The 20,604-nt window shown below is 42.6% G+C and overlaps 1 protein-coding gene across 2 annotated transcripts; it reads left to right on the top strand.

Annotated features, from left to right (window-relative positions):
- The first annotated feature begins 317 nt into the window (after positions 1–317).
- On the top strand, positions 318–20,596 carry znf106a (zinc finger protein 106a). 2 transcript variants are annotated; one of them, XM_079529029.1, is made up of 22 exons: positions 318–392; positions 2,641–2,723; positions 3,280–3,341; positions 5,279–5,473; positions 6,599–8,482; positions 8,754–9,204; positions 9,427–9,496; positions 9,595–9,749; positions 10,187–10,247; positions 10,765–11,064; positions 11,385–12,255; positions 12,870–12,910; positions 13,684–13,829; positions 14,519–14,653; positions 14,954–15,070; positions 15,758–15,949; positions 16,131–16,193; positions 16,304–16,423; positions 17,044–17,115; positions 17,991–18,062; positions 18,578–18,718; positions 18,860–20,596. In XM_079529029.1, exons 2-22 carry the CDS (start codon positions 2,670–2,672, stop codon positions 18,914–18,916), a joined length of 5,259 nt encoding a protein of 1,752 aa, XP_079385155.1. In that variant the 5' UTR covers positions 318–392; positions 2,641–2,669; the 3' UTR covers positions 18,917–20,596. The 2 variants fall into 2 exon arrangements, with proteins under 2 accessions (XP_079385155.1, XP_079385156.1); XM_079529030.1 differs by lacking the exons at positions 318–392; positions 2,641–2,723; positions 3,280–3,341 and adding an exon at positions 4,920–5,000.
- The last annotated feature ends 8 nt before the right edge of the window (positions 20,597–20,604 follow it).

Genomic DNA, 20,604 nt, shown 5'->3' on the forward strand with positions numbered 1-20,604 from the left:
TAGGCATACTAGGCAACAAGCCATGGCGGGGGTCTGCGCTCCGAGGGGCACACTTGTCCAAAGGGATTTGGCCACGCCTCCAAATAAAGAATGCCACCTTACTGGTAAGATTGGGCCCTTTGGCCCCTTTGTTTGTATGAAGAATAAAGAAAGAGACCAAGGAAGAGGAAAGGGGTGATGTGATCTTTTCGGTATTATTGGGCAAAAATGGACTTGTACATCATTCCGGAATCCGGGTTCAGTTCAGTTGAGGTCAAAGTCCAATCAATCAAGCGTACAGGACGCTATGTCGCTTACTTGTGACATCACGGACAAATCCTTGGTATTCTCATTGTATGCCTCAGCGGTGGATGAAAATGCAGTACATGTACAAATATTTGGATATTGTGGAGGTATCCGAACAGTAATCTCTTAACATTTCCAACATTGAAGCATATGTTCTAACGTTCGTTGACGTTTTAACGAAACAGCCACGTTGTTATGCTTTAACACTGCACAACAATGGCAACGTTTCTTTTCTTTAGTTGTTAGCTTGCTAACATGTTTTGGGGATTTATAGTTAACGTTAAATCTAAATGCATCTTTCATGATAACCGAATTAATTAACTATATCTGATTGTTTGACTTTGTTTTGCTGTTGAAGGAAAAATATATAGCGCTTGAGCTGTGTGCTAGAGCAGTGACTAACTAACGTTAGCTAAATAGCTTTTTGCTAACTGCAGACAAGTTGTGTCTTGGACTCTTGGTTAACATCTAATATTTTATTACTAAACATACGGCACCTAAGTTAAACGTTTAGAAAACGTTATTCTCTAGGCTGGCTGACGTTAAACAGCTACAACTTAATGTTAGCGTTAGCGTTGACGATAACTTCTTGAAGTTGATACTTGCTAGCTAATGTTATGTTGGGTAACTTGTTAACTGATTGCAAAACTTGCCAAGGCGGGGTTGATTTGTGTCCCTGCAGATTATCTTAAAGACGTGTAGAATGGTAAACGGGGCCAGAGTGGTCTAGATATAGTGAATAACATATGAGAGGGACTCTTATAGTGTATGTTGATACAACAATGGTGTTGTTTTTAACCATTAAAACAACCTGTATCCATCTACAGGTTAGCTAACATCTCTGAGGAATGAGGATACAATCCTAGACTCTGGAAGGATAGTGTTGGTTGGCAGCCTGCTGCCCTCTAGGGATCCACTGTGTGTGTGTTGACTGTTGAAGGAATGCACGAGCCTCCAAACATACTATCAATGTTACATTCAACATACTATAAATATCTATTATACTGCTCTCATAGTAGCTTGGGCAGATAGATATGGTGGTATGGTATTGTCAGGTGTTTTTCTTATAACATCATGCACAGAATATAAGCCTAACTTTCTTATGATGACGATGATGGGCTATTCAGTCCATGTCCATATAGCGTATTCGTCTTCTTGAGCAAGGCTCTCAATTTAGGCTACACGTGGCATAATGTTGATTTTAAAATTAGTTCACTAATGTCTGATTTATACATAGTTGCGTGCCAGTGTCGTGTACAAAAATAAACGATCCACATTCTACAAGCTTGTAGATCTGCTATTCTTGGTGTGAGAGACCGGCACTTACATAAGTATATATTGGGTGTAATTTTATGTTATTATGAAAGCCCTCAAATTGTTTCACACCATAACAACACAAACTGTAATGACACCTCTCCTGTGCTATGTGGTTTAGTTTGAAATAAAGTGATTGCGAAGATAAAACGCATACTTTGTTTTGCCATTATTGCTACACAGGAGAGGACTTGTCAGCTCTTTTTAATGGGCTAAGAACGTTGTTTTGTTTTCTATTGGGCCACGATGCGTTGTTGAATACTAGAACTGATCTGGGATATTGGACAATTTCCCAGCCAACCACAAATTTAGAATAGAATAGCACCTCCAAAATTAGATTGCTGGTAGAGCTAATAAACTTAATGGATGCTGAGAAAATTGATCAGCATTTCGCTGGTTTCTGGGCTGGCTTTTTCTCCCAAACTGTTTCTGAAAGTTGAACAAGTCCAGACATAGGCCCTAGCGCTCCAGTGACACTGTCCTCTGGCCATGATGTTGTTCCATCAGCACTTCAGCAGGCTAGAATTAGACCTGTTTGTTTGGCTACGGCACCTATGTTGTGGAGCGCTGCAGTAGAGTTTGGGCTACACGCCGGTATCACAGACACAAATAGCAGATCTTCAAGCTCACATGCTTTTCGTTGTGAGACAACGGCATGCAGCCAAGTATAATTCAGGCATTAGTCACCACTCCTCACCAATAGTGTAAATGTCCTGCCTTTGCCAATGATATCTCATCTACTAAGATGATTGCTGACAGCAGTTCTACATTTGTCCGCCTTAAATTCAACTGTGTTTTTTCATAATGAGCTTAGTGTTACAGAACTTTCCACCATGTTTCTATGTAAGCGGTTAATGAGATACTATGACATTTTGACTCTTGATGCTACCTTTGCTGCATACTTGCCACAGGGGGAAAACAGCCTCATATTGCAGCTAGCTTGACTTTTTGATTTGCCAATCGTTAATTTCAGACAAGATGAATTAACTTTTTCTCAGCATCTCTTTGTGCTCAATAATATTTTCTTATTTTCATTGACAGTAATATCCTAACATCCACCTGCATCCAAGATGGGAAAAGACAGGAAGTGCATCCTTTGTGAAATGGTCTGCTACTCCAAGCAGGTAAATTATAAACATGTTAATAGTTCTATTTGTATTCATCTGTCTTCTACAGCAGTTGTCTAAAACAAAACCATAGTCTCCAAGAAAGTCAAGTGTCAAGAAAGTTGGCATTTCTCCGAAGTTGCATGATAAAGTTGCGTGCGCACGGACGCGCTCGCACACACACACACACACCAACCAAACCAAACATTTTTGCTCAATACCCGAAAGAGGGTATAGAGAGAAAATAGCAGATATACACACTCACAACACGTTTCTTCGAACCACATTATAAGCTGGTATATCGGCTATTTTCACTACTACTTTTACTACGTTTTTTATTTTTATTATGTTTTCATTTTATTCATCAAATACTTTTGAAAATGTTGGAATTGTTTTTTAATTGACGAAAAGTTGTGATTATTTTCTTCGTTTAAGCATTTTTAAATGTAGGAAACAGGGAAAATTTTATATTTCTTTGCAACACAAACAAATTGTTTCTGCAACCCACAAATGGGACCTGACCGAGTGTTTGTAAAACAGTGGTCTATACTGTATCTGTATCACTGTTGTGCAGGAGATGGGTGAACATATGAGGAGTATGCTGCACCACCGAGAGCTGGAAAACCTGAAAGGCCGGTGAGTTCTCTCTAATCATGAAAGGCAAACCTTTTGTCTTTAAAAAAAAATCTATCTGCTCCAAAAACAATGAATATGCTCAAATTAATGTAATGCATACAAACCAAATAACAGGTATCAGTCAAAAATTAAATGATTCAAATCGACCACAAATAATCAAACGTTTGCATTTGATTCAAGATCTTGATTCAAGTCCATTTCAGACACACAGGCACGTGTATGCACCATCACGTGTGCTGTATGGAAGATGAGCAGCAGGGCAGCTGTCTCAACTGTGGCATATATATTTAGACACAATCTCCCCGGAACAACGGTCATGACCGACTGAAGGCAACTGGCTGTCTCATGACTCCCGTATAGATTAGTGAAGTATGTGAGTGAAATGTAGGTTAGAGATACACAATCTGCAACTTTCAAGTGGTTGCTAGAGTATCGGGACTTCAAATAAATATTTATTATTATTATTATTATTTTACCAATATTACCAAAAGTCCATGTAGTCCAGGAGTTTTAAATGAAAAACTATATATATATATATGTGTAGTAGCGAAGTAACTATTCCACATTTTTTCAGAAACGTTTGAAATTGTGTTTGTTAGTTATATTAATGCTACCGTCAACATAATGTCACATAAAAGGATGCCTATAATCCCAAAGGAGTCAATATAAATACATTACAATACAGTCTAATAAGGCCTTATGCTTATAGTTCGTCTAATTACCATCTATTCTATGTTACAAGTTGGCTTTATAGTCACTTCTACATCATATGCTAACTTACAAATGTCCTTCTGTTAAAGTTGAGAACGAACACAACTGCAACCCAACCATATAGATCAGTGGTTTCCAACCGGTGGCCCGGGGACCACCGGTGGTCCTTGAGGGGGTTTCAGGTGGTCCCCAGCTAAATGATGGAGAGTTGGTAACACTTTAGTTGATTTTAACTCTTGAGAGTGTAAAATGAAATTGTGTAGACTTCTTGTAAATGTGACATAATTGCCATTTTGATCAATGTTTGCCTGTGCCATTGTGGACACAATCTTATCCAACGACAACAAAATATTCTTTAGTTTTGGGTCTGTCAGGCTAAATTTCATCAAATGGTGGTACGTGGCTTAAATGCAGAATAAATAATGTTCCTTGATATGAAAACTTGATATAGATGAAGGCTTTTCCAACGGCACAAGTTGTCATAGAATGGAAGAATGCCATGACAGGAAAGTCATGGCTTTAGCCAGGCAAGTCACTGCCCATCACAGAGAAACCACAGCATGGCATTCTTGGGTGTTAGGGGTTTTAAGCAGGGTAGTGGATTGTGTGCAGCTGCACAAGGCTCCAGTTACACAGGCTTCAGAGATTGGTTGACAGGATCTCTGCAACTAATGTGAGGACTGTGCTAGTAACACACACCAATATGGAGGGGGGAGGTGAGTCTTAGCTCTTGGGGGCAGAGTCTGTGATTAAATACAAACACAGTTGTCCATACAGTCTCACAGCACAGCGGACAACATCATGAGAGCGTGCTAAGCTGAGGGTGCGCCCACCTTCCCCTTTGCGCGTCTCAGCGCTGTGCTGGGTACAGCCTGGCTGTCCCTCCTGCCATCACCCTACCACCTATACCCTGCTGAATAAAATGGAAAGATCAGGAAGCTCCTATCTGTAATTTGTTTTTAAACAAGGGAAAATTCTAAGTTAGTTTACCTCCTGATCTGTGAAGAGTAGAGAATTTTGAGTTATACATTTTTTTCAAAGGATTGTTGAGTAATCTCCTCTCCTTTAATTTGATTTATTTTTTACTTTAATGTAACGAGAAAGTAGAGCCTCTCTATTGTTGAAGGCTCTGCAGGCAAGAAAAATCGAACCAGACTTCAAAAAGTTTTTACCTGAACCATGCCCGAAGGAACCATTGAACGCCCACTGTCCCCCTCCCTCCCCAGGGACTGCGGACATGAGTGCAAAGTTTGCCGAGTGACGGTGGTGAGCCTGACCGAGTATGCCAACCACATCTCCAGCCCTGTGCACAAACAGAACGTGGAGGCTTCTGAGCGACTGAACGGCACAGATGACCATGAGGAGGAATACTTTGACAAAGAGCTGGTGGCCTTGATTGAGAAGAGAAAGGAACAGCTCAGGTACGTTACTTTCAACCAAAATGGAGTGGTGGGAGGCTGGGAGTACTAATAACTAATATTAGTACTAATATTAGTATAATAATTAATGTTCTTAACATTTCAGTGTTGCACCAAAGTAGCAACAATATTTGTATTTGACTATTTGATGAGTCTAAAATAATCTAGTATTATCTGTCTGCCATAATCCACAATTGAGTATACAAGGCAGGGCTGCATTATATCAATGAAAGGTGCTCCACACCGGTAAGGTTTAGCCACACATGTAAATGTTGCTGATAGCCTACTAGACATCCCAGTCTCTAAACCATGTATAGTCAAACTGCTCAGAGGAGCTCACAGTTCTGATTTAGCTGAGCTGCCCGTGCTGCACATAGAGCAGGAGAGGCCTGGAGTCATATGTCAGCGCTACAATCTAAAAAAAAAAGCATGACTGCACACTCTCACTTGCTCACTAAAAGCTAAGACACATTCTTCTCAAATTAACAGGTCTCTCTGCTGCCTAGAAACATAGTCTATAGAACCAAACTTTTGAGTTTAACATTATGTCTAAATCGGTGAAATATGATGACATGGTTTAATGGTTTCATTACTGTTAGCCTGCCTTTGTGTTCCTGATCATATCCCATAAATGGCAGATTATTAGTGATCAAATTAGTGGTACATTTTGATGTTTATCTCAAAAGAGGGATGTCCAGCAGCAGTTGGGAAAGAGTGATTCAAGAGTTGAGATCGTCACATGCAAAAGCTGGCATACAGCTGTCCTCTGCTTACACTTACCAGAGCATATCCCCGACATAGACATGTAGGTCATAGCTTGAACCAAAGTGGCAGCTCCACAGCTATGCAGCAAGTGATATGGTTGCTAGCTAGACTGTTTGGTACAAACAATAAGTGTAGTTCAGGTTATGAGAATGTCATAACTTGAGTGTCATTTCAAAAACCACCACAAACCACTTCCACTTGACATGGCAGCAGGCATGATGGCGTCAAATAAAAAGTAATGTAATTCTTTCATGAAAAGTGGAATCAGCCCACAATTTTAGAGATGAGAAGCTTCCATTTTTATGCGGTTTGCCCACCACTTCCCAGCTGCTGAAGGTAGCATGTGCTTTGTATTTTCTTTAGGCAAGAAGAGTTGGCCGCTGCTGCAGCTGCTGCAAAGCAGGAAAAAGAGGAGGCGGCACGCAAGAAGCAGCAGGAGTTTCAGCAGAGGTTGAAAGCAGTGAAGGAACGCTTTTCTCAGGGTTACACATGGCAACAGTCGAGGGGCATCGGTGGATCATTCAGTGGCCAGGGAGCATTGAACCGGAACAACATATCTTATGGGGGCAGACCGTGGGAGGGTCCATTTTCAAGACCTTCAAACTACAGCCAACAGGGAAAGAGCGCCACATGGCACGCCCAGGAACCCCCCAACTTCCAGAATTGGGATGTCCGACAGAGGGCACCTGGTAGGACTTGGCGTACTTCAGAATTTAGGCAGAACATGACGTCTGACCAGGGTATGGCGCCTGACAATTCAAGAAGTCGACTGCCCTGGCTGAGCAATGGAGGTAGCAGTAATGGGATCTATGGCTGGAACAACATTTCTCAGTGCCCACCACAACCAACCAGGCCTTTAAGCCTACTTGGAGAAGTACCTCATTGTCCGCCCGCACCAAGTTATTTTGCTCGAGCAATGGGACATAATCAAGACAAAGGGCAGGAAAGTGGACAGGGTGATGGGTATCAGCACATGGAAGGATCAAGTGCAGAGCGTGATCACCACAGCAGTCTGGCTCCTAAAGCCTCTGGCAGTAACCCCAAACTGGACAAAGCCTGTCGCTGGTCCCCCTACCCGCCAACTAAGTTTGACTGCGCCCCCCAAAAAGAAACCCACCACAGCCCCTCAGCCTCAGAGAAGTCCCCCAAAATCCCCACAACACAGCAACAACAACAAAATGGACCAGATGTTTGCACCCACAACAGTCCTTGTGATGGTAAGAAAAAGAAAAAGAAGAGGAGTACTAAGGGCGCAAGGCACCAAGATAAAAGTAACTGCAGTTCTCACAGTGACAGACCACAAACCTCCTCACCTGAGCCATCCAAAGAGAGGTCGGATAAACTGCCAGAACATAGAGACAGGAAGGTGCAATCAGTTCCTGATCCTGAGCTCATCAAGGCCTCCAGTCAAGATCCTGAGCAATCCACGGTGATCCCCAGCCACAGTGACCACAGCCCTAGGTTCTCACCCACTGGAGTCTGTGTGCGAGAATCGGTGCGAGAACAGCAACTATTGGAAATCTTGAAAAAGTCTAAGGAGGCAGTGTCAGACAAGAAGAGCTCTGTCAAGCTTTCCAAGGAGAGCAGGCTGGGATTTGTCGTGCAGGAAAAGCAAAGCAGAGGTTCAGACAGCCAGGTCGGAGCCAACAAAGAAAATAACTGTAGACAGGAGCAATCCAAAGCACCTTCTTCTACCATGGTCAGGTCTTCTTTTCGTAAAGAGGGGGAAACAAATCTGCCATTTAACTGCCAGTCTCTGCAGTCAGTGCAGGTCAGTACATCCACCATGGACACTTCAGAGCCTGTGGTCTCAACCAGGGAAGAAGACCGAGACAGTAAGAGGTTGGAGTGTGGGCCAGAGGAGAGAACAAACTCTGTTGCCACAGATGAAGCCATGCAGACTGCAGAGATCAGCCATGGGTCAGAGAGTGATGCCTCCAGAAGCAGTGAAGCAACACATTCCACCTCAGGATCCACTGCTGCACTCAGTCTGTCCAAAGTTAGTCTTCCTCCTGTCTTGAAACATGACCTGAATAAACACATAGTCTCCAAGAACAAACCCAACCTGAACATCGCCAGGCGGGTCCGAAACGTGGACGAGTCTCGGAGGGGCGAGGCGGAGAAGGAGTCAGGACTCAAGCCAACCGTGCGGCAGCTCATCAGCTCATTTGGATCGCGCAACGTGAACTGGGAGCATGTGTACCAGGAAGTCAGGAAGAAGCAAGAGCAAGGCAAAGGCATGCCAAGGTGAGACATTGTACATCGATTTACACCTGTAAATGGCCAGCAGGATTAAAGTAGCAATTCAGGGTATACCAAGGTCCTTTGAGGTGATAGTTTGAATGTCGAATATGATGTTTCACACTTCTAAATGGTAAATATCATCAATATCAGTGACTACATGCATTAACTGCCAGAAACTAAATGAACATCAGATACATTTGTTTTGTAGTAAATACGTAACATATAATTACTTTAATGTAACATCAAATTCAAAGTAATATGTCCCCGTGTGTAGGTTTGGCATAGAGATGGTGTCCTGCGACCAGGAGGATCACAGCCAGGAGGAGGAAGACATAGCTCTGCTCGAGGGGTTCCAGTGGGAGTCGCTAGCTGACTCGGACACCTCTTCCCTCCCGGTCACTTCCGCCCGCAAACGCTGCCTATCCGAGAGCAGCATCGCTCCCAACTGCTCACAGTTTCCCTCAAAGACTTTGGGGGAGACGGCATCACCTAGAGATGCCCTCCAGTGGCCTAACAGACCCCCCTCTCTACACAAAGACAGTCTGCAGCAAGATAAGGTGCAGGTGTTTGGCCAGTGTGAGGCCAGACCATTGAAACAGCCAGAAGGGTCACTGAAAGGGACACTGAAGGCTCTCCAGGGATCAGTCACACTGATTGGGGACAGCAGCTCCGGTCCTGAGCTGTATGACGCTCAGGGGGCTGGAAAGAAACGCAGAGCAGCCGGGGTAAGTGGTGGAAGTGAGGAGTCTTATTTTCTTTGAGATGGGAAGAGTTCAAAGTGATTTAAAGGTGTCATGAATTGATACTGATTTGACTGTCTGTCTGTCTGTCTGGCTGATTTATTTTATTTAGTATTTTATTAATTGAGTTTTACAAGCCACCCTGCAGTGTACACCATGAGCAACAACATGTCTCACAGACATACTATATTTCTCATTCATTTTTAGGATATTCCAAACCCAGAGATTCCTAGTTTGGAAAGAACCAATAAAAGGAGGAAAATCAAGTCCAAGAAAGGTAAGCATCTAAAACAAGGTGAGAACCAACCTTGTTAAAGATTATTTTAATAACTGTACTACATCCCTGAGCGTGTGTCTGTGTTGTCTGCGTGGCAGAGCGTCTCCAGGTGGACCAGCTGCTGGCTGTGTCTCTGAGGGAGGAGGAGCTGAGCGGTTCCCTGCAGTTGGTGGACAACAGTCTGATCCATGCCAGAGCTGCCCTGCAGGCTGCTTACATTGAAGTCCAGCGCCTCATGGTGGTCAAACAGCAGGTAGCACCTCAGACACAAGACATGAAGTATCTGTCCTTCCTCTGTTACAATTTTTCTATTATTGTTTGACCATATTTTGGGAATGTAATTATAAAAAAGAAAAAACAGCAGATATTTACACTATTTGTCCTACAATGAAGTATATAAATTGGTTTTGTATCTGTCAATATGCTTGTTTGCCCATCTTTATATGTAGCACACTCTGTATCCAGTGTCTCTTTATTGCATACATTTATTAACATCACCATTAATGTGCATGTCATGCTACAGTATATGCATGTAATTACGGAAAAAAGGTCCAGATTACAGTGGGGTGGGGGGGGGGAACTGTGATACGTATAGTTCTACTTCTCTTATAGTCAGAAAACAATGTATTTGGTTTCCAACTTTCCTGGTATTCGATGGTCTTGAGAATTTCATTGTTTCCGTTTTCTCAGATGAACGGCGAGATGACCACCCTGAGAAACAAGCGTATCGAGCTGCTCAAAGGGATGCAAGGTAAGAACCGCTGATCTCCCCCTGACATGAAACACATTGGGTGACCACTGTAATGACCAACAGTGCAGTGCCTACAGCTACATTTATGCTCTGTTGCGTGATGGTGTTCTCGCCAAGAACAGCTGAGAATAGCAGACCTACAAGCTCACATACTGTATGTCAGTGTTTCCCAAACTTTTTCATGTCAAGGACCCCCAAATTGACACTAATTAGCCTGCGGACCCCCCATTTGAAAAGATATGCCAGGGACCCCCATAAGAGCAGATTGTTGTGGCTCTAGCAGAGAATCTCAACCCATTTAATTTCAAGGACTCACAGTTTGACATGCATTATAGGCTACAGAACCCCATTTAATGGCATTTCTATCTCTGGGACCCCAATTTATATTCATTTAACTCGAGAGTTACAGACCCATAAGGGTCCATTTGGTTCCATTTTGGTTGGACCCCACTTTGGGAACCACTGCTGTATGTCTCCCCAGTGTTAACCAGTTTTATCTTGTCATCTTCTTCTCCAGGTGATATTGGAGACACAGCAGCTCCTGTCAAAGTCAAGGAAGAGAAGATGGATGCAGTTCCCTTTGAGTCCCAGCAGTCCCCACTGCCCCCTTCTGTCCCAGATGCTGCTGTCCCCAGCCAGGCTTCTCAGCCCCCACACTGTGCCTCCACTCCCCTCATCACACCTGTAGTCATAAAGCAGGAGCCTCTCTCCCCAGTTCATGTCAGCTCAGAGCCAGACCCCATGGAGATTCCAGCCCCCTGTGCTCACAGCACCACCCCTGAACTACCCGTGCCTCTTGCTGCAGATTCTCAGCCAGGTAGCACTAGTCCTCCTGAGTTTTCTCATAGCTTTTATGTTGCTGCAGTGTTTTGATTTAATCATAGTTCCCCACAGGGCTGGCCCCGATTATCTGAATATAAACTACACAAAACTAGCATTGTATTAAAATCTCATAGTTTAGTTTAATGTTAGAATGTGACATCCAGTGCTGACAAATGTTTGACATAATGTGCATGGCTTACTCTGTCTTTGCATTTTCTAACTCACTTGAGATATTAGAGTATCTGCTAAATGCTCAAATTGTAAATTGTAATAATGGACCAAGTAAGTGTATTCCGTTTTTCTCTTCATCTGTAGACCCAGCAAATAACTACCAGGTATCTCCTGAAAAAGGACTGGAGGTTTACAAAACTACCAGGGAGCCCACGCCAGAGAGCTTCAGAGCCCCTGCAGAAGCCAAAGAGAGTTCCCCGTGCACGGTTCAGGTGATGGAGAGAGCTATTCAGGCTACCAGAGACACTCTTAGCCCATCGTCCGACTGCAAACCCCCCTTAGATGCCTTGCTGTCCAGTCGAAGGAGCTCCGATGATGCGAGTGTTGTTGCTGGTGCCACTGTCTCACTGTCCTGTGAGACAGTGTCCTCTGTCCCTGCTGCCCTCATGGTGCCTCTCTCTCCATCTGAGCTCAGGACAAGCAAGCGTGTGAGGAAGCTGAAGAAGAGAAGGGTGTTGAAGAAGGCCCAGGGGACAGACCAGCCTGAAAGCAGTGACACAGAGGTTGAAGCGATAACCATGAAGCCGAGGCGCATCCGCACACGCAGGAGACCCAGTTGTGGCTCTCACGTTAGCACCTCCACTCCACCAGTCGCGAACGATGATGGTGACAGGGAAATGGAAGCAAATGGGGAGGTTTTGGCGGTGGTAGAAGTCCTGTCTGACTCTCTGTCCCCAGCCACTAAACCTGAGCAGGTGGACACAGACTCGACCCTGGACATGGTGGAGCTTACCCAGGTGACTGCTGTTGACGTGGTGACTATTGAATCATCTGAGTCAGAGGCAGGCATGGAGGCCATCTCTGCCAGCCAGGAGGCCCAGATGGACAGCAAAGCCCAGACGCCAGTAACAGGTCCGCCCCCAGCCTCAAGCCCCACACAGAACCTGGCCTGCAACGAGGTCACCTCCACCAGTGAGATGGATGTATCCACTGCTGTCAAGCCTCATCATGACGGGTAAGATTGATTATGTACCGTATTTAAAATTTGCATCCTTAAAGTTTGAAACGCACTAACGCAGACACTATACCATAACCATAGCCGTCTGAAACCTTTTCACCAGGAAAATTATGATTTTCTTTGTTGTTTGGTGCTCATTCTGTATATGAAGAACAGATTGGTTCATGCCATAAGTCATCCCACAGTTCTCTCCAACCTGCGTTTGCATTTCCCTATCACCCAAGCCAGGTTTCTACATGTGCACAATGGATAGTTCTATTTCAGATCCTATATATCAGATCCTGTGTATTGGCCAATGGCCCTCACATCTTGCCTTCGAAGCACTGTAGCCCAAATAATGTCATGAAATGACTAGGTGAAAGACCATAGGTAAAGTTGGTAAATCCCCCAACAATGATCAAACAGAACGTGTGTGTGTGTGTGTGTGTGTGTGTGTGTGTGTGTGTGTGTGTGTGTGTGTGTGTGTGTGTGTGTGTGTGTGTGTGTGTGTGTGTGTGTGTGTGTGTGTGTGTGTGAGTGTGAGTGTGAGTGTGAGAATATGCTTCTAATTTATCACTTTTTTGTAAACTTTGTTTACTCCACTCACTCATGTATGTCTGTTTTCCCCATAGTGACATCCAGATGCTGCCAAAGATGCCAAAGGCATCATCAGGTAACACACAGGATGATTTTCCCACAGGAGTTATTTTAGAGATTGCAAAAAATACAGTCCATGATATGTATAGAAATAGCACTGGTATGCTTGGTGTTTTACATTGTACATGAATAGCTCATTTCCAAAACATTAAACGCTGCATATAGAAAAATTACCAGAGATTTGTCTGTAGAAACGTTATAATTTAATCCAAGAATCTTAATTCCTTATTGTGTATTAAAACGTAAACGCTCTACTAAGACCACAGCCATGCTGTGACTCTTCCTGTGTAGCCCAACATAAATCTTCTCTCACATCTCACATTCTCCGGGGACAGAATTAGCACTCCACACACTCTTTGAACAGATTGAAATAGTCTCCACAGATCCCAAATTACTTTTTATGGGCAAGATATTCATAGAACTGATAGATGACTTACACTGAGTGTGCTCAGAGAAGTGATTAATGGAGGTTTCTGAGAGGAGGTACTGTATATAACCTGAAGTCAATTGAATGCTATACAAACATCTCTCCTTGTCATATATATATATGTGTTTTCCTTCTTTTTCTCGGTTGTAAAAAGTGATGTGAGGTATTTAAACCCTGTGTGTGTGTGTGTGTGTGTGTGTGTGTGTGTGTGTGTGTGTGTGTGTGTGTGTGTGTGTGTGTGTGTGTGTGTGTGTGTGTGTGTGTGTGTGTGTGTGTGTGTGTGTGTGTGTGTGTGTGTGTGTGTGTGTGTGTGTGTGTGTGTGTGTGTGTGTGTGTGTGTGTTCGTGCGCCGTGCGTGCCAGATGTGTCGTCTGATGCTGGAGACGACTATATGCCTACTGAGGGGAGCTTTGAGGGCCACCAGGAGGCAGTGAACGCCATGCAGGTCCATGATGGACTGTTGTACACCTGCTCTGGAGACCGCACAGTCAAGGCCTTCGACCTGGTGGTGAGTATGGATGACATGAAGCATGGCCACAGCATTACCTTAAAAGTTACAGAAGCAGGGTAATGAATGGAAAGTTGCCAGTTTATTTGCACTTATTGGTTTGGGTTTGCCTAGAAGCAGTACGGGGAACTGAATGTGTGTGTCGACGTCAAGCAGAGATGGGCTGTGAAACAAAGATAAAATAAAAGTAAAAATAAACACTGATGCTGGTCTTTTGTCACGTTTTCTAAATTTACGTTGAATTGTGTTGAATGGCTATTTGTATTATAGATTATTTTCCTATTTTCTTTAAAGAAGTGTTTTGGCAATTTTATGCATTAGTTAATTTAGGTCGGTATAGATTAGAAAAAACAAGGTCAGAGAGAGAGGAGAGACATGCAAGATAAGACTGGTCCTATTAATGCTGCTCCTCGTGCTCACAAGAAGCATGTGGACTGTGTGGACTGTGCACTAACTGGCCGAGCCACCAGGCACCTCGCTAAAGAAGCATGTGGACTGTGCACTAACTGGCCGAGCCACCAGGCACCTCGCTAAAGAATAGAATTAAGTTTTCCAATACCTTGAATTCATTCCGTTTTTATTTTTAAAATCAACAAACCAAGATTTTGGTCCCAGACTTCTGGCTCATGAGATCGTCCTTCATGAGATCGTCCTTTCATACGTCTCCTTAACTTCTCAATGTCTTCCAGAGCCATAAATGTGTGGCTGTGTTTGAGGGCCACAGCACCAAGGTCAACAGTCTGTTGGTGTCAGCAGGACCAACCCTGCCACAGCGCCTGTACTCTGGCTCCAGTGACCAGACCATCCGCTGCTACAGCCTCAAGGTGACAACAGAGAATGCATGTATAGACAAATAAGTAAATTGGTCATCACAGAAGATTAAACTATTTCATACTTGGTTACTATATGCATCAATTGCCATAGGGGGAAATGAGTCTTTGAATGATGTTACCGGTATATACTGTAGACTAGTAACCTGATTAATGAGTGCAGATGTATAGTTCTCGTATGAATCAACCTTTGAGTTGCTGTTGCTGACACAATTTCCAGCTTCAAAATGCAACTGGCTATGTTGTATGTTTGCAACTGCCATTATTTAACATGATTATTTATTTCCGATACAGACAATGGAGTGTGTGCAGCAGTTCTCTCTATCAGACCGGGTCCTCTGTCTGCACAGCCGCTGGAAGATCCTGTATGCTGGCCTGGCAAATGGCACCGTGGTCACCTTCAATCTCAGGGTGACTGAGAATTACATCTTATACGATACTGTGAAACTGTAGAATACATAGTTTTGTATTTAGGTAACGATAAAACATAGCAAGTAGAGACAAAATAATTATACAAATCCAAAAGACTTGACCAAGTAAAATATCTTGCTACCATGCCGTAAAAATATAATGTAAAGAAAATGTTATTCAGATGGAATCAGATTACACAAATCAAGGACAAAAAGAAATAAAGTAAATTAATAACAATAAACAAATCACACAACCAAATTAATAAATAGGTTAAATGAACATAATAATGTTTTCAAATGTATGTATTGCTTTTAAATGTGGACACCAGGAAGACTAGCTGTGCTTTAGGGCACAGCTAATTGGAATCCTAACATATAAAATAATTGCAGAAATGTACTTGTTTTTTTGTTTTTTTTTATGGGGGTTTTTTGTGTGGCTTTCGCCTTTATTTTATATTTTTTATGGAGGGACAGACAGTAGGCTGACAGGAAATGGGGAGAGAGATGGGGGGCTGACATGCAGTAAAGGCCATCGGGAGTCAAACCCGCGGCACACTGCCAGACTGGATTACCAGCCAAGGTGCCTGGACCGCTGAGCCACGGCCCAGGCCAAAAATGTACTTGTTTAACAGCAAATGTTATCTCTAACTAACTAAACCGATGTGTTTTTTCCCCCTGGTCTGATCAGACCAACAAGCAGCTGGATGAGTTTGATTGCCACGGGCCGCGGGCGGTGAGCTGCCTGGCCACGGCTCAGGAGGGGGCTCGGAAGGTCCTTTTGGTGGGCTCCTATGACAGCTCCATCAGCGTCAGGGACGCCAAGAATGGTCTACTGCTACGCACCCTGGAGGGACACACCAAGACTGTGCTCTGCATGAAGGTGAGGATTGTTGTGAAACTTGTATTAGATGTAGAAGTTCATGTTGACTCTATTCATTTTATTCATTCTAACCAGTAAACCCTGGGAAGTACTGAAAACACTTTGACATTATTTAATGTTTTGCCACTGTATTTGAAGTTATCTTACGTTTTTACTCCCCTGTACTCTCTTCCACACTCAGGTGGTGAATGATCTGGTGTTTAGCGGTTCCAGCGATCAGTCCGTTCATGCACACAACATCCATGTGAGACAACAATCCCTTTTCACACATTATGACACATTGTATCAAAATATAACATTTCTTGAAATTAAAATTGTGGCTAAAATGTTCATTCTATATTTCTACAACTGCAGACTGGAGAGCTGGTGCGGATCTACAAAGGCCACAGCCACGCGGTGACTGTGGTGGCCGTACTGGGGAAGGTGATGGTGACGGCATGTCTGGACAAACTGGTCCGCATCTATGAGCTACAGGTCAGTCTTCTTTAAGGGTACACTTACAACATGACAATATCAACAATAATAACAAATTGTGACAGCATCAGGAATTTAGAAATTGATTTATGGCCATTCATGCAAACTTTTGCTCATTTTGAATCTAAATCTCATTGTTCTGATGTGACTGAGGAATACAATATTTGTATAATGTTTTTCTTTTGCAAATTACGTTTTCAGATCTGGGATTGTATTTGTCTCATTTTTGGATAAACCTTCACTATAGATTAATATATATATAACCTTTCCTTGTGTTGCTACCTTGTCGAGGTGGGAAGGCTTGTGTGTCTCCGTGACTCTGAGGGCTATACCGGAGGGGGTTCATACCCCCGGCAGGTTCAACCAAGCCGGGCAGGTCTCAGGGGAGAGGCCAGACGAAAAGCAGCACCTGGTCCTCCAGGTTGGGGGTTGGGCGTGGGGCTAACAACCTCACCCCGTCAAAAGAACGTTGTTACAGAAACTAAACAAAAAAAATAGATGAATATAACCATAATTCTAACCATGAGATCGGTTTAAATAATAGTACATGGATGTGCTTTATACAAAATGAGATTTGTAATTCGTATTACTCATGATGATATTGATTCACTTGTTTACAGTCCCATGACCGACTGCAGGTCTATGGTGGACACAAGGACATGGTGATGTGCATGGCCATACACAAGAGCATGGTAAGACTGACCTTTCCACTATACCTGTTTCAGAAGATATTGTTAAAACTAGTAGAAAATTTAATTAATGGCATCTATCTATCTATCTATAGGCTTATTATAGCTTTTAAAACACACAATATATCAGTGTGCGTGTGTTAGTATTTTAATATTACATCATTGTCCATCTGGCATAAATTAGCCGCCTATACACGTTGGCTGGGGTCCTTAATGTGAAAAACAACAACACGGTGGACAGCTACATGCAGCTATAGTGAGAGAGAAACTTAAAACTATATAAAAAAAGAAGGGAGGAATACAAGTTTGGCGTGAGCTGAGAGTGATTTAAGTTCTAAACCGCGCCGACGACGGCTGGATATGCCTTATGAAAAGAAATTGGGATGTGAGAACGTGAATGAAGTCCGAGCGGACAGCTTGTTACCAAGGATAAGGATATACAATCACTAACGTTGTTGAATGACAGTGGTGAGTGACATTGTTTGTTTAAACGGACTGCAGTATAGAATCCCATGTGCTTCCCTGTGTTGGTGGCGTTGCGGTTAATATAAATAGGATAATATAATTAATGAGTTTGGATAACGGGCGGATAATGAATGTACACACGGTTGTGGGTGACAAAACACTCCATCCACAGGTCTCTAGTAGCAACATATTTTTTAAATTTTTGAATAAGAATTTGAAGGTTTTCAGAAACCTTAGGTTAGGTTTTAGAAGGCGTTTTTAGAATTGGCCTCAGGTCTAAATAGGTCAAGGTCTATGCTAGACACATATTTAAGGTATCCCAATAGCATGTGAATTGCGTAGTAACTTAGTTCATAGAGCCATGGTTACATGAGTAAAATTGACCCTTCACTGGTGTGTCCTTGTGTCTTCAGATCTACACAGGCTGTTATGATGGCAGTGTGCAGGCTGTCAGGCTGAACCTGATGCAGAACTACCGCTGTTGGGTAAGAGAAGAGACTGGAATCAAGGAACTGAGAGATGGGAGTGGGGTGCACAACAAATTATTGTGCATAATCACATGTTTCAATTTTAGCACACACGTTTGAAAGTCATGGAATTCGTCAAGATGTGGTTATTGTTAAACTTAAAGGGAAACTGCTGATTTTCAAAATAAATCCCATTGTTCTGATGTAAAGAGATAATCTAGTGTGGCAAAAAACACCCTGCCTTCTGAGTATTTATCATTGTTATTTAATAGTGACATCAACATTTTGCAGAGAAATACCCAGAAGACATCACATTTAATATTATTGATACCGTCGCATCAGAACAATGGGCTTTAGGTTGAAATCGGCAAAGGTTCCGTAATAGAAGTTACCGGTAATTAAATTACATTTCTGCCCCACATAAAAGCTTATACTGTATTTTATTGGCGTCGATGGTCAAGGCACATACCAAAAATAACTTGATTCAGATGGGTAGTTTCCAGTTTGTGTTTATTGTTGTATTGTATTGACAGTGGCATGGCTGTTCGCTGATCTTTGGTGTGAGAGAACATCTGCAGCAGCATCTGGTAAATGATCACTCCAATGCCAGCCTCCTCAAATGTCGCTGGAAAAATTGTGATGAGTTTTTTGGCGGACGCAATTGCTCCAAGCAGGTATGAAATGTTGAAATGTGGCTCTTTAAATATGATCTCATCTCCACCAATCTGTACTTTGTGTATCAAACCTATTTTTTTTTTAAGAAAAGAAAAAAGATAACAATTATCTTGCTTTGACTTGATCCTTCTGACCTGCAGGGAATCCCCATGCATATGCAGAAACATGCTGACGAGGAGGTTGAACTGGAGCCGTGAGTGTTAGGCTGTCATCTAATCATGTTCGCCCCCCCTACTTTCTACCTCCCATATTGGGGGGATATCTTACTGGGACCCACTCAACTAGACAGCGTTAATCCTGATGCTGTTGAGTGTTTTTGTTCTGTTTGTCGATTCCAGTACCTGCTCTGTTGGAATCCAACCGTGATATCACTACTACTGTTAATAAAGCAAAGGTTGTGTGCTGACTTTTTCTTACTTTGGCAATCACATCTTTTGCTCTATTTCTCTCTCTGTCTTCTGTTCATGTACACCACTACAGTTCCTTTCTAATCACTGACCAAATAAGACAAGAAACGCAGAACTGTTGTATTTTTTAAGTGGAAGAAACTTGGGCAGTTGCCGGTAAGGTAACTGAAGGATTGCATCGCTTTTCTTTTTTCAAAACTGCCTGCAAGTACTGACTACTGTACATTAAGCCTCTGTTTTACAGACTGGCTGGCTACTATATGGCATGGGTTAAGGGATGTTTTTATTGTTAAGTGTGAGTTCAGTTGTGACGTGTCACAACAACTTTTCTTTGAGCAACTTTTCTTTGGTTTACTTTTTCATTTGCCGTTTAATCACTCAAGGTTCAGAAAAGTTCAGATTAAAATATAGTACTGGCCTTAAAAGGGAGTGAAACCATTTGAGATTTCATGGCAGTTTTTGGGCCGTATTTCAGTGCAATGCCATATGGTGTGACATTTTTAATAGTTGGCCGTTTTTAAGGAATTAAATGATGTGGAAATGGTTTTCTTTTGAGTGGTAACTTTTATTTTCCTTCCCAGAACCCTTTGCGAACATTCTTTTTTGTTAGCAATGTAAGGTTGACATTTACTATTTATTTTTGTGTTGCTCATCGATAATGGCGTAGAAGGGCTTTGGTGCAGTGGTGTGACTTGGTCTTACATTTCCTTTTGAGGATTTGTGTTTGCTGTGAAGGAGTACTGAGAAATGGTGTTTGTGGATCCATGTGTGTAAACATGTTGATGTGTGTCTTTCTTCGTAGTCGTCATAAGAGGGATTTAAGTTATATATTTTTCATGAATGAGTGTACTAGTCTGTATGACATAATATTGATGCCTGGGATTCCTCGGTTGTTTCATACACTGAGCATCAAGTAGAATGCGTGAGAGCTTGGGTGTTTTTTTTACCATTGTTTTGTTTTTGAAGAAGAGGCATTTGCGTGGAGTTGAAGAGATGTGTAGAGAGGAGGTGTTTGAGGGAAGAACTTGAAGGACAGAATTAGGGTTCATCTCCCATGCCATACCTCACCCAGATTTAAGGCGATATTTTAACAGCCAGATTTTTGTTTTCAATTTTAAAGTAAAAGTTTGCTCTATGCTCCTGTCCTCCTTTGTGCGATGGCAGCAGCAGCAGCTATTGGTTGTGTACAATCATGTTTGGGGTTTGTCTTCTGCCCAGTTAACCCTGCAGTCGGAGTCCTCACAAATCACCATCTTCATAGTTTTTCCGGTAACAGGCCTTATCTGGCCCCTGTTATTTCAAACATAAGGAAAAGCATGCAGTGTACCTCTTACCTGGCATTCCCAAGTTTCTTCAGTTTTTTTTTTCCTTTTTAGTTATTACCAGACATTGTGAACTAATAAACAGATATTTTATAAGAAAACACAATGTAAAAACAAAGTGATAACATAATAAAAAAGTTTTCTGCAACATCGTTT

The sequence above is a fragment of the Electrona antarctica genome (assembly GCF_951216825.1).
Source record: "Electrona antarctica genome assembly, chromosome: 18".
Lineage (NCBI taxonomy): Eukaryota > Metazoa > Chordata > Actinopteri > Myctophiformes > Myctophidae > Electrona > Electrona antarctica.

Bases quoted from the DNA above. Each gene is read 5' to 3' on its own strand.
- znf106a (XM_079529029.1), top strand. From the start codon at position 2,670: ATGGGAAAAGACAGGAAGTGCATCCTTTGTGAAATGGTCTGCTACTCC. The intron at 13,830-14,518 runs GTGAGTATGGAT...AATGTCTTCCAG, and splicing joins TCAAGGCCTTCGACCTGGTG to AGCCATAAATGTGTGGCTGT. The intron at 15,071-15,757 runs GTGACTGAGAAT...TGGTCTGATCAG, and splicing joins TGGTCACCTTCAATCTCAGG to ACCAACAAGCAGCTGGATGA.